A 14,106-nucleotide genomic window follows, 5' to 3' on the forward strand; every position below is an offset into this window, starting at 1 on the left:
GCAGCAGCTGGGGCTTTCCCCAGGGCAAGGGAATGAATGAATGTCCCCTTGCCCCAAAGAGATCTTTTGCCTGCTAAATCCCCCCCCCCAACCATGCTGGTGTCACTTCACTGGAAAGGAGAACTTAGGTGGGATCGGGCTGAGAGAGAGAGAGAGAGAGAGAGAGAGAGAGAGAGAGAGAGAGAATGTATGTATACACCCACACATATAGAGGAAGAGCATTTTGTTTTTTTAAAAAGGGGGGGTTGTTCAATGCTCAGCTTTTAAGCTCATCTATTGTTCACCACTGAAATGCTGAGATGTCAAAGTACGCATATTAGAATTGCGCACAGGGTGTGCAATATTTCCATGCCTAAGAACAAAAAAGGTGACCCTTGACTCATATGCGCAAGCCAAAGTCATCTTTCGTATTGATTTTATTTAGCTAAGCAAATAAATGTCTTCCCTTGATGTAATTCTATTTACAATCTTTGGAGCCCCCCTCTGCTTTGTTGGGGGGGGGGCGGCCGAGGGAAGAGGCTGTATTGATTTTCAATGCATTAAAAAGGCTAACCATTTCTCAATGCAAATGAAACAAGTTTACAAGGTTTACAAAGAGGAAAAGCCCCTTCTTGACTCTAAATTAATATATACCATGCACGATGTAAAACAAAACAAAACACCACACATATATATGGAAAGCCCAGAGCTTTATAAAGCTGGGGCAGCTAATAGCATGTTTGGTAGCTACCTTGTCTTGATAATGATATTATAGCTCTTTTTAATGGGGACATACTGTCGAACATGTAAGCAATACATAAAATCTACCTTTTCTGTAAAAACAGGGGGAAAGAATATCTGGGTAAATAATAACCTTTATGATTGCCTTAGTAACACCACAGGTTATTGATAGTTTGTTGTTTGCTTTTGAAACTGAATGCTAGAGGAAAGAGGTGTGCGATCATACATTTCTTGAGCTGACGACTTTGGGGTGGATTCGGATGCCATTTCCAGTTTGGCCAGTTTTCATTTGCTTCTAGGAAACACCTCCTATTTTAAAGCAGTGTAAATGAAGGCATACAGCAGCATTTGGAGCAAAGAACCCCCCTCCTTTTGCCTTTCCCCTGCTGAGATGTGAATCACAATATTGATGCCGTAAATCACCGTATCTCAGTAATACCAACCAGAGAGGGCATGTTACTAGGTGACCGAGATAAACAGCTGCACCTCGGGAAGGCATAAAACATTGCATCTTGAATTTCAGGGCCTGCTGTGAATTAAGAAAATGATTTGCTTTCTCTGAGGATGAAATATCTTTGGGGGTATGTTTTCTTTTTCTTTTTCCTTCTTCCAGGGGAGAGGGATGTTGAATGGGCAAGGGATTGCTGCAGACAAACATGACCAGATAGCTTCTGCTTTATGTTTAGGTCAAAACATGTATTTCTTCATTGATGGATTGTTCCCAGGACAAGATCTGAGAGCCAGAATGGTATAGTGGTTTGGGAGTTACACCTGGACGGTCCAGGTTCAAATCCCTGCTTAGCTGTGAAGTTTTTTGGGTGACATCAGGCCAGTCACAGCCTCATCTACCTCACAGAGTTGTTGTGTGAACACAAGGAGGAAAGGAACCAAGTACACCACCTTGAGCTCCTGGAGGAAGGGCAGTATAAAAATATGAAAAAAAAAAATGAAAATCGATAATAAAATATAAGATGCAACCGTATGATGTGGAAGTTAAACTGGTCTAGATATAATCAAGGCTCAATGGAAAACCACCTAAGAACCCCATATATGTGACCTTGAGTTCCATCAAGGTAGAACTTTGCCTCTGAAAACCAATTACAGGAACAATGATGATTGAAGACCGTTTGCCTTCATTTCTTGTTTCCAGAAGCAACTAGTTGACCACTGGAGGAAATCAATATGCTGGACAAGATGGGAATTTGATCAGATCCAAATGGGCTCTTTTTTCCCAATGGGGGGGGGGAGCAGGATATAGATAAAATGAAAACAAACATTCAGAGGGAATGTAGGAATGATTACTCGTACTTGTTCAGTACATAAAGACCACGTTTTGGCATAAAACATGTTCCCAGCCTGTTTTGGAATGCAAATACACGAGATATATTAGTGTATGTTTCTTGAGATCTTTTACTCCAACCTTCAAAGGAAAGCAAGAAGAAACTGACAGCAGGTCGGTCAGCAGCATCTGTTTAAACCTCCTTGATTACACCTCCTCAGATTGGGAGTATAGCACAAACCTGCCTGTTTAATTTTTTTCCCCCCATTTCCTCTACAATCTTCCCAACATTTGTATCTGCCTCGAATTCCACACAGTCTGCTTGCCCCCTGCCTGTTCAGAAGATGACACTGTAGCTTAGTGATGGAGCACACGTCTCACATGCAGAAGGTCCCAAGATCAATCCTGGGCAACTTCAAGCAGAGCAGAAGACAAATCAAAATCTGAAACCCTGGAGAGTGACTGACTGATGGGTTAGATCAGTGGTCTTTAATTTTTCAAGAGCTGGGATCCCTCCGTATGCAACATGGGACTCACCATCAAGTGTCTAGCAGACGAGAGGGAAGGCATGGTCACCGTTCCTCTTTGTCCACCCAGGAATGGATAAGCAGCAGGCCCTACAACTGTCATTCTATTTGTTCTTTCCTTCCAGGTCGGTTGGAAGAAGAGGAGTGGCAGGGAATGGAATGGCAACAGTCTGAACTCATGTTTGAAAGGCAAACAAGTATAAGCAGAAAGGCACTGCAGGAGGGGAGAGCAAGTGGATGGGTGGGATAATATTGAGGGACACTGAAGACTGGGGGGGGGGTTGGGCAAAGCAATCCTTTCAAAGCCAATGTCACCAGCAGAATTTACTTCATTTAGGTCCCATACAGCCCAATCCTACCCATTCACTCCAGCCAAAGCTGTGGCACCAAAATGGCAACTGTTGCACTCTTTGGTGGGACGGCAGTTGTGGAAGTCTCCTCTGGGTAAGGGAACAATCATTCCCTTGGAGAGGTCTACTCAGGAGAGGTCTACTCAGACCTTCGCTAGCTAAATAGGTGGCGCAGGACCCATGCAAAGGGATCAGATCCTGGAAGGGGGATAGGCTATCAGAGGTACAAGTGCTGCTGATCCTGCCTTTTATCAGATCTAATCTTCCTACCCCATTGCCACCCTCCCGCGTATTGCCCCCCTCCACCCCAGTTCACTCTCCCACCTCTCCCACCGACTTCATTGCTCCGGCGAGCAGCGCAAAATGTAATGGAATGGATGGGAAGGTACAATGCTCCTGGTAGACACTAACTAGTGCACCATCAGAGTGCCTTTTCCAACTGGTACTGACTGCTTTATGGTAGTCAGTGCAAGCAGAGGATTCATTGCAACATCATGAGGTAAGTATTGGTTTGGGCCCTTATTCATGGCTACTATTCACACTGTCCAGGACCAAGCCTTAAAACAAAACCAGATGGTGGCACCAACACTGATCATGCATCGCTTCTGAGCTTTGCCACATGTATTGAAGACCTCTGGTGCAGACCGTACTAAGCGAGATGAGCCAAGAGTCTGACTTGGTACATGGTAACTTTCTGAGTTCCGACGTCTGCTTTCCATTCATCTTCCCGATCCTGTTTTTCCATCTCCCTGAACCAATTATGCCACTCACAGCCACTGACTCACTAAGAGTTCTTTTCTGTCACTCACAAGGAAGTTCTGCCCCCTTTCCCCCACTTGTGACACAAGCACTTAAGATTTCTTATTATCTGATCAACCACCAGCATTGCCTAATCCTACCGCACAGATGGCAGCTTCAAAGGAACTGGGGAAGAGACGGGACTCATGAGGCAGAGAGAGACTTAACGTTTTCCAAAGCAATTAAAAATGTGGAAGTGCCAAAGGCTGATGATTTTCAGAACTCCCTTCCACTCTTTTCTCTCCATTTCTAATCATCCAAATGTTTATTATGCAGATAAAAAAAAACAATCCAGTGCCCCATGATGGCTTCAAGACTGAGAACGTTCAGGGTGGCATCAGTCTTCATGGGAAATGGCCCAATTTGATTGAGGGATGGAATGGTCACCAAAATAGGTGTGTGGACGTGCATAGTGAGAATGAATAAAGAAGGGTGGAAAGTCAAAAGTCCAAGCAATAAAAGAGACCGAAATAGGCACAGTACTCTACAAATGAATGGAAGAGCCGATCAGAACTAATTAACCTGCTCCCAGGTAGAAGTGATTAAACTGGCACAGCAAGCAGGACCCTGGCTTGTGCCAGTTCCTGAAATGGTGCACATGTACCCACCCACCCCAGTGCAAGTCCACTCCTGATGCCACAGACCCATCCACACTTACTGGTGGGTACACCAGCAAGGCAAGGCAGGTGGAGGCAGTGGGCAGGGCTGAGACTTGTACAACATTTCCTTCTCTTCCGCTTCCACTCCAGCCAATTATCACAAGGGCTACCTGGGAAAAAGACCATTGGCTGCCATGGGAGTTGTGATAGCACATAACAAATGTGTAATAAAATACAGAGTTGTGCGGTCACTCTTGTTTTCTTAGTTCTATACGCAGATCAAATACAGGTAAATACAGGTAAGAGGTAAGAAAACAAGACTCACCCCAATATTCTATATTTTCTTAGGTATTAGTTCTATCCTGTCTAAATTAATGCAGTAGCTTCCATTGGACCAGAAGATCCTAGGTGAGCCCATGTGGGTCTCTGCCCAAACAGCAGGAAAACTGCTTTTTTGTATCAAACTTGCCAATCCCAGATTTCATTTATTTCAGATCTGTAATTTGCAAGAATGCCCCAATATATTCTCACTGGCTTGGGCTACCATTTTGGTTGAATTTCATTGCAAAGGCTGACAGAAGGCATCCCTCAGCTCACTCCTTCATCACCTTTTAAAGAGATACTTGAGCAAGGGTTAGTAGAAAATCAATGAAGGATCAAACGGTAAAATGCACATCCCCATTTAGACCATTCACAGGGACTACTAGATCACAACATCACAGTGTATGCCTTGGTTTCCCCTTGGTGCTGTCCACGTTCCTGATCAGCTAACTGGACCCTACCTTTGAGTGAGCTTCCACCTTGGATAGACCACTGGCCCGATCTCTGAAACAGGGTTTCCCAGATTTTCCTGGGAGAGCTGAGAAATACCCATCCAAAACCATATCTGGAACAGGGTATCCTAGATTTTCCTGGGAGAGCTGAGAAATACCCATCCGAAACCATTATTGCAAATCCACCGTTGGCAACAACAAACTAGATGGACCGATGGGCTGACTTGGTATAACACAGACTGCTATATAAAGCACAGCCATGAAACATTGGCGAATCTTTTGTAAAAGAACCCACAAATCCATAACTTTAACGCGGCAGTACCTGATGGAGCTTGAAGATCCGTCAGGGTCCCGCGCAGCCACTTGTCCAATCACAGAGTCGATTGCGGCATTTTCATGCACTTCCAGTAGGTACGTTGGGGATAAAAAAACAGGAGGCTCATCAGCATCTTCGACTACGATCTTCACCGTCGCTGTATCCTTGAAAGGCCCCACACCGATGAAGCGCGGATCAATATGAACATTAGTTGCCTCCACCTTCAGGGTATAAGATGGCTTGCTCTCAAAGTCCAGGGGCTGTGGAGAATGACAAAGATAAATGCCTCTCTCTAATGACCACAGCAGCAAGAACAAGGGAAAAAAAACACAGTACCGATGGAGGGGAGCATTCTGCCTTTACACTTCAATGACTGAGTTTTAACACAATTGCTTTCTACTTCCTTTTGATCTTGTAAATGTCCAAGACATTTATTGCTATCTGTTTACTGTGCAAGCCTGAATGAAATCCCGTTATATTGGGGTTCCTTTCTCTCCAGTTTCTCTTTCTTTGCTTTTTCTTTTTAAACTCCAGGGACACATTCCCACTGAGAGTGTTGTCACTATTCTGGTATAGCCACGTAGTAAATTTTTACTGCTAATGACCTGGCTTGCATGCTAATCGGTACCTAATCAGTATTCTGTTAGCTGGAGATAAGGGGGGAAAAACAGAGAGAGAGAGAAATAAGAGAAAAGACGTGCAGGTTTTCTGCGGAGTAAATATTTTACTACGTATTTGTGGAAGTGTGTGGGGAAAATAAATATATATATACACACACACAATTTGGAAAGGATTGTTCTTTAGGAAGGAGAGGCTGATCTGGAATGATTTGAATCTAATCATATGAAGAAAACAATATCAGCATGCACTCGATTCATCAGTGTTTATGAGAATGTGTGTGGCTGATCAGTATCAAGAAATTCTTGCAGAAGCTACCATGTAACATCTTTTTGTGCTAGCAAAAGCAGCACAAAGGCATTGAGCATTTCTTCCCATGAACAGCACAGCCCTACGTCTACTCAGACGCAAGTCTCATTACACTCACTGAGGCTTACACCCAGAAAAAAAAAAAAGTGTGCATGGGATTGCAGCCAAAGGTTCAATCTGTTGTGGCTTCAGTTGGACTGCTATGAGAAGGACACACTAAGGATGTGATCCTATGCACAGTTACGGGGAAGTCAGTCCCGCTGAACACAGTGAGACTTACTTCTGAGTAAAGGTGCAGAGGATTGCACTGTATCATGGCTTCCAAAGATTCATAGCTATCATTTGTGAACTTAATTCTAATTTAGCAACAGTCACACATGGTAGGAATAGCGCATGAGAAGTTGAAAGATGCACCGGATTGCCATGAATGAGAAGGCTCCATACCCCGTTTTTACTATCATAATGACAGTATGACTCATTGTGACCCAACTGACTATTAATGGCACAGTTTGCAAGGAGAGGTTCTCCTGAACACAGCTCCATGTGGTTGCTGCAGCACTACTACCTTAGATGTTGAGACGTGGGGATTCTTCCTGTTTTGGCTGCTTGGTGATGGCATCAGAAGCGCAGCACCAACGTTGGCAACCTTGTTGTTGTTGGCAACCTTCAGTCTCGAAAGACTATGGTATCATGCTCTGAAAGGTGGTTCTGGAACAGCGTCTAGAAGACATGGGACTGCAGCCAGCCTTTGTAGAAGCGGGAGAGGAAGGATGGAAAGAGTGGAGAAGGGTGAGAGGAGAGGAGGGAGTCTTGGATGGGGCAAGCCCAGTAGATGCAGCAAGAGGAGAGATGTGGATAACAGGTGAAAATAATAAAATAATAATAAACTTTATTTGTATCCCGCCCTTCTCCCTGAAAGGGATAAAAGTGTAAACAGCAGGGCAAATGGAAAGAAAAGGGCAAAGGCTGGAAGGACTGAGGCAGAGAGAGAGACAGGAAATGATGATATGGAGAGAAATGAGAGGATGGAAATGGGAAAGATATCTAGGAAGGGGGGTGGTTAATGAAGTCCCAACGAGCACAGAAGCCACAGCCAGAAACAGGGCTAGGACTGGGGGAAAAGGTGTCAAAGCAACACCGCACTGAATTTAAACTGGGGTTTTGAGAATATTGCAGACAAATGCTGTACAATGGCATCCTTTTGTAAACCAATGTAATATATATCTAGAAAGGTGAAAGGACTATGAAAGATGAAAGAGGTACAGTCAGTGACAATTATTACATAAAGTTAAGCTGTGATATGTCACAACAGCAGCGGTGAAGCAGGTGTCCTGGCTATGCTAACTTAACTACAATGTTGAGATAGGAAGCCCCTGTTCCTATAAGAGCCTACACAGGCGGACCCAGACTTGCAAACAAAGAGGCTGAATGGCTATGGGATGTGAGAGACATAGTGGGTGAACTATTCTTATATGCCATTAGATAGGTACAATACGTAGTTACAATACATAGTTCTTATATGTCATTTGATACATCAATTCTTATATGTCATTAGATACGTCAATTCTTATATGTCATTAGATACGTACAATACGTAGTTACAATACGTAATCTAGCATTTATCTAGTTACAATATCTAGATACAATATCTACAACTAGATAAATCTAGTTACAATACGTAATCTAGCATTTATCCCTAGGTGTAAATATGAATGCTGAATGCTGAATGATTTCAGCAGAACCTGCCCAGGATAACTTCTTTTCTGGTTGTACCTGTAAACACTACAGGTGACCAGTGATGGACTGCCCCTCGAGGCACCCAGGGGCAAAGGTCCACAATGGCACCTTCTTACACGAAGCAGCCCTCCACTCACCTGGAGCAAAACAGAGCCTCACAAGGCTCCAGGACAGACCAGAGAAGAGCCTCGGTAAGGCTTTGGTGCAGTCCTAGAGGTGCATGGGTCTCCATGCCTGGGGCATTTGCCCCACTCAGTGAATGGCAAGTCTACTGCTGCCATTTAACAAAGGCAGATGAGGCCAAAATAGAACCAAAAAGTCAGTATAGAATAGTATTGCTGATCATCACTTTAAGACCAGTCACCAACTTTATGAGCCCCAAGATTCATATCAGCTGCAGCTTCAAGAGCATCTAGACATGTGGATTCATATTCAAACCCTGCAATGCCTCACAATGATTAAAATTTCAAACATGCAAATTTGCCAGCTTCGGAAAGCCATGTAGATTTGCATTACAATGTCCTGCGCAGAGAGGAACAAAAGGAGAGAAAGAAAGAAAATGACACAGAAGCTTAAATCTGCAATGCAAATAACAAAAGGACACAAATAGAAATCACAGAACTCTTTCAGGAAGTCTCTGAAAGCTTAAATATATATTCTTACTTTCTAAAATTGTGTTGATTTTTCAAGATAAGAATCCAACTCAAATGGAACTTTACAATTTTTAGTAAACCTGGCAAGTGCTTGCGGCTTCGTCGCCTCAAAAATTACTAAGCATTTGCACCTCGGATGTACATTGGCATATTCACAATTTGCCAATCACATATCTGATAACATTTGAGCTACTTCAACTTCAGTAGGCAGAAATGATGCCCACCCAAAGCATTTGTGAGCATAGTTCTACAAACTCCATGCCAAACATTACTTTTTCATTTGTGTGTTGCAGTTTTCATATTATCTATCTATCTATCTATCTATCTATCTATCTATCTATCTATCTATCTATCTATCTATCTATCTATCTATCTATCTATCTATCTATCTATCTATGGGTGGGCAGGCAGGCAGGCAGGCAGGCAGGCAATCTTCATTCTATATTCTTATCAGGAGAGAGATCTTGGGGGGGGGGGTGGACAGGTCGATGAAAGTGTCGACCCAATGTGCAGCGGCAGTGAAGAAGGCCAATTCAATGCTTGGGATCATTAGGAAAGGTATTGAGAACAAAACAGCTAATATTATAATGCCGTTATACAAATCGATGGTAAGACCACACCAGGAGTATTGTGTCCAGTTCTGGTCGCCGCATCTCGAAAAAGACATAGTGGAAATGGAAAAGGTGCAAAAGAGAGTGACTGAGATGATTACTGGGCTGGGGCACCTACCTTAAGAGGAAAGGCTACGGCGTTTGGGCCTCTTCAGCCTAGAAAAGAGGCGCCTGAGGGGGGACATGATTGAGACATACAAAATTATGCAGGGGAAGGATAAAGTGGATAGAGAGATGCTCTTTACACTCTCACATAACATCAGAACCAGGGGACATCCACTAAAATTGGGTTGGGAGAGTTAGAACAGACGAAAGAAAATATTTCTTTATTCATCGTGTGGTTGGTCTGTGGAACTCCTTGCCACAGGATGTGGTGACGGCATCTGGCCTGGATGCCTTTAAAAGGGGATTGGACAAGTTTCTGGAGGAAAAATCCATTACAGGGTACAAACCATGATGTGTATGTGCAACCTCCTGATTTTAGAAATGGGCTATGTCAGAATGCCAGATGCAAGGGAGGGCACCAGGATGAGGTCACTTGTTATCAGGTGTGCTCCCTGGGGCATTTGGTGGGCCGCTGTGTGATACAAGAAGCTGGACTAGATGGGCCTATGACCTGATCCAGTGGGGCTGTTCTTATGTTCTTAACTACAATTCCCAGGAGGCCTTGCAGGTCTTCTTGTTGTCTGGTGTGCTCCCCAGGGCATTTGGTGGGGCTGCTGTGAGATACAGGAAGCTGGACTAGATGGGCCTCTGGCCTGATCCAGTGCGGCTGTTCTTATGTTCTTCATTTTGAAATTAAAAATCAAGGCCATATATTTCCATTCCAATCTGCTACTGTGACCCTGATCTGTGGCCCACCACTAACAGAGATACATCTCACAGTTCCCAGTAGGTGCAATCCAAAGCAACATGCTGCCTGAACCAGCCTTCAAATTCTGCCGCTTCACCCAACCAGCACTCATTCATCTCACTGTCTTTGTCCTCCTCTTCCTCCTCCTCCTCTGTATGTGTAACTAGGGTTTGCATCACCCAGTGCAAAAGATCATTGCATCACCCCCATGATGGACCTCCTCCAGTACCAGACCATACAGAATAAATTACAACATCATACACATAACCTAAATGCAGTGCCATCACTAGGGTTGGTGTAACCCCCGTTGACTTTATTTATTTAAATATATAACAGTACAGGTCACCCAACGAACTGGTAACCAACAGAACTCCCCTGGACAACTTGATGACACTCACACGACTGAATAAGAGTTCTAGTCTTAGCTCTGCTACATGGAAATGAGAGCTGACTCATACTAACACCTTATTGGTTCCCTCCTATGTCAGAATAACATGTCATTGGTTCTCAGAACAATCAGTTCTCATTGGTCAGTTTATTGTTGCTGGCATCCTTCAGTCTCGGAAGACTATGGTATCGCGCTCTGTATGGTGGTTCTGGAACAGAGTGTCCTTTCCAGTGCGCGAAGCCTGGGTAAAGTAGGTATGGAGGATAGGCTGTTTCCCATGCAGCAAATCCCCCCTCTCCACGTCGCTGAAATGGTCCAATGGAAAGGCAGAGGCCAATACGGTTGGTTCCAGCGGCGTCGCAGGAGTTGCCAGAACGTGACTGTGTTCAGCCATGAACTGCCTCAGGGACTCCGGCTCCGGATTTTGCCTCAAGGTTGACTCCTGAAGCCTTTTCCAGAACTGGATGTAGCCACAAGGCAGTGGAGGTTTGGGATCAGAGTTTTCCTTCTCTCAGATGAGCTGCCTTCCCAGGCTGATGAGTCCCATCTACCCGGTGGCTGTTTAGTCGCCTCTTACAACAAGTACAGCCAAACTGAGGGCCTATAGAGTTCCAAAAATCCACTATTTGTTACACAAGGCTGCTCTGTTTTCTTTTTTCTGGTTATTTGGCTATAATGTTTGATTGAATAAGATATTTCAAAATAGGTTGTAGGTATATAAAAATAATACCAAGATTTTAACATTTTGACCGCTTGTAGTCTCTCTCTCTCTCTCTCTCACACACACACACACACACACACACACCCGCTGAGGGTGAGAGAGGGTGAATTTTTGCAAACTGCTTCAGGTAACCCTATTCCCCCCATATAATGATACAGATATAAAGGATGGGTGCCTGCTTTATATGCAGCCCTAAAATGCTGCGTAAATATCTTTAATTCCTTTCCTCGATGTTGGGTGAGGCACTGAAGATATCACACACGTAAGCAAGAACAAACAGAGTTAGGAAGACAGTTTTGGCACTCCTTGCAAATCCAGCAATGCATAAAACCATAGGGGTATGTGGAGACAGACAGAGGAACATCTGGTGCACAGCAGAAAGAGGCACGTTTTTCCCAAGGACTATGGATAGAGAATGGCAGCAGAAGGAATGGCAACAGCCAGTCTTTGTAGCCAGATGTTAACTATTTGCAGAGAGTTGGAGTTGGGCTGAACACGGGACCGCTGCCTGCAGGGTCAATGGTCACCATCTTGTTTCGGAACCCAGAAGGTCTGTTTGGCTAAAGGTGAGCGAAAGGCAAGAGGAATATATGCGTAGACTGTGGCCAGCAAAGGGGCTTTCACATCACTTTGAAAAGGGCATTAGATAAATTAACAGAGGACAAATCTATCAATGGCTATTTGTCATGATGGCTAAATGACGTTCATGGATTCTGTGGTGGTCTGTCTCTGAATACCAGTTGCAAGGAAACAACTGTGAATTCCTCTCCAGCTTGTAGGCTTTCCAAAGTCTTCTGGTTGGTCACTCTGAGATATACAGTGATGGACAAGATGAACTTTTGTTCTGAACCAACAGAGCTGTTCTTTTGTTCATAAGCTTCTTAAAACGCTCATGTTTGCCTTGAGCTTTAAATTCTCTGAAGAAGGTATGTATGTGGGGGTGGGGGGTGGGGAATAGATTGGCTTACCTAAAGCCTGAAAGGAGATAAAGCTGGTGACCAATGCTAGAGCAAGGAGGCAAGGCTTCTCCTTGCTCCATCATGATGAACCTACCTGATCAGAGCCAATTCTTGGTTTCCTTAACAAATCACCTCCCATTGCCCCATACCTACTGGGGTGGGCACCAAAAGAGTCATTCCAAATGAAGCCTATGGACACAGAGATGGTCTGGGGGGGGGTGTCTCAGAATCAGCTCAACTGTGCTAGAGATCAGTGTTGCACCAATCCTGTACTGTACTGATTGCATTCGCCACAGAGCACAAGGTCAGGCTGACAAACAAGTCACGTGTCACCATCACGGACATACACAAACACACAGAATGCACACACAAACACAAGGCCACGCTGGGAGTCAGAAGATGTAATGATTGTATCCAAGACACTGTCTTCCATACGTTAGTAGCCTATCATTTGCTGTTATAAATTGCTCAACACCTAGGTCCACAAACTCGATCTCTCCTCCCGTTGCCACTTACCTTTCTCAGCCGAATAATGCCTTCTTGAGTCTGGGGGTCTGAGGTGACTTCAAATATATCGATCCCATCTCCGTCGATAATGTCATAGGCTGACCTCGCGTTCTCGCCTATATCCAGGTCGTTTGCTTTCACCCTTCCTATCGGGTCACCAATGGCAATGTCTTCCAATACTGTGAAATGATACAAACCTGGGAAAAGAGAAGGATATGAAAAGTAAGCAGCATGATCGCCACTGAACATTACCATCTTATGGCACAGTTTACTGGCTTCAGGTTCTTCGTCTTTCTGATGTGACCATTTGAGAGGCAAATGTTACACATAAGTCATATTTTCTGAAGGCTCCCTGCTCCTTCGAACACCACTGCTCTTTCTCAATGCCAGTGGCATAGCTAGAGGGGGTGCAAAGCACTAAATTTTGCAAGGAGCCTCACTGCAGCATGCAAGGGGCCCTCCCCTCCTCTTCGGAGCCATTCCAGGTAGGGGAAGCAAAACAGAGACATATGCATGGAATGGCTCCGAAGGGGAGGGGCCTCTTGCATGCTGTGGTAAGGCTCCCTGAAAATCTTAGTGCTTTGCAACCCCTCTTGCTACACCACTGCTCAACGCCAGTTATGACTAGAAGTTCTTCCCATCCTCATTTCCTGAATGCTCCTTCTCAAGAGCTACCTTTTCCTTTGAAGTCTTTGGTCCCCTAGTTTCCATACTGCACAGTGAGAGATTTGAAAATAATTATTACTACTATTAGTTGTTCACAAGCATATATTGCTAACAAGCGTATCTTCACCAACTGAAGGAGAAAAAAGCACTCAATGATGGAGACAACCTAGCAGCCTGGGAGAGTCCACAAGTTAGTTGCTGCCACAAAGAAAGCCCCATGTCATATGCCCACTAACTGTGGCCCATCAAGTGAAGGGGCTTGGAATTCACAGGAATTCATGGAGAAGAAGGCAGTCTCAGGTTCACAGTTCATCGACCCTCAAGTCATGTAGGGTCTTAATATTAATAACCAGCACCTTGAATTGAGCCTGCAAAACATAATGATAACCAGTGCAGGTCAAAAAGCACAAGGGTAATGTGGGCAGGATGACTCTTCCCAGAAAGGTTCCCACATTTTGTACCAGCCAAAGTTTATAGACTGTTTTCAAGGGCAGCCCCTATTACAGTGACTTACAGTAGTCCAGATATAACATGACAAAGTTGAAAATCGCTGTGGCCAAATCAGACTTTCATTGACAATGCTGAAAGCCTGCAGGTGCGTTCACAACAAACTCTCTGACTAAGAAGCACCTGAATTTAAATCATTAGGTCTAATTCAGATATCATTTTACTGCAGATGTAAAATAATGTAAATGCAGATGGCATTTACAGCTGCCATCATA

General features: G+C 44.3%; 1 protein-coding gene across 2 annotated transcripts in view; it reads right to left on the reverse strand.

Moving 5' to 3' along the window:
- CDH8 (cadherin 8) overlaps positions 1-14,106 on the reverse strand; it is a 276,615-nt gene that overhangs the window by 92,462 nt on the left and 170,047 nt on the right. For both annotated transcript variants that reach the window (XM_066637710.1, XM_066637709.1), the window contains exons 5-6: positions 12,728-12,915; positions 5,369-5,622 (exon numbers count right to left, since the gene is read on the reverse strand). In XM_066637710.1, coding sequence (XP_066493807.1) covers positions 5,369-5,622; positions 12,728-12,915 — 442 coding nt within the window. The remainder of the gene's footprint in view (positions 1-5,368; positions 5,623-12,727; positions 12,916-14,106) is intronic.

This window comes from Tiliqua scincoides, chromosome 9 (genome assembly GCF_035046505.1).
Source record: "Tiliqua scincoides isolate rTilSci1 chromosome 9, rTilSci1.hap2, whole genome shotgun sequence".
NCBI lineage: Eukaryota > Metazoa > Chordata > Lepidosauria > Squamata > Scincidae > Tiliqua > Tiliqua scincoides.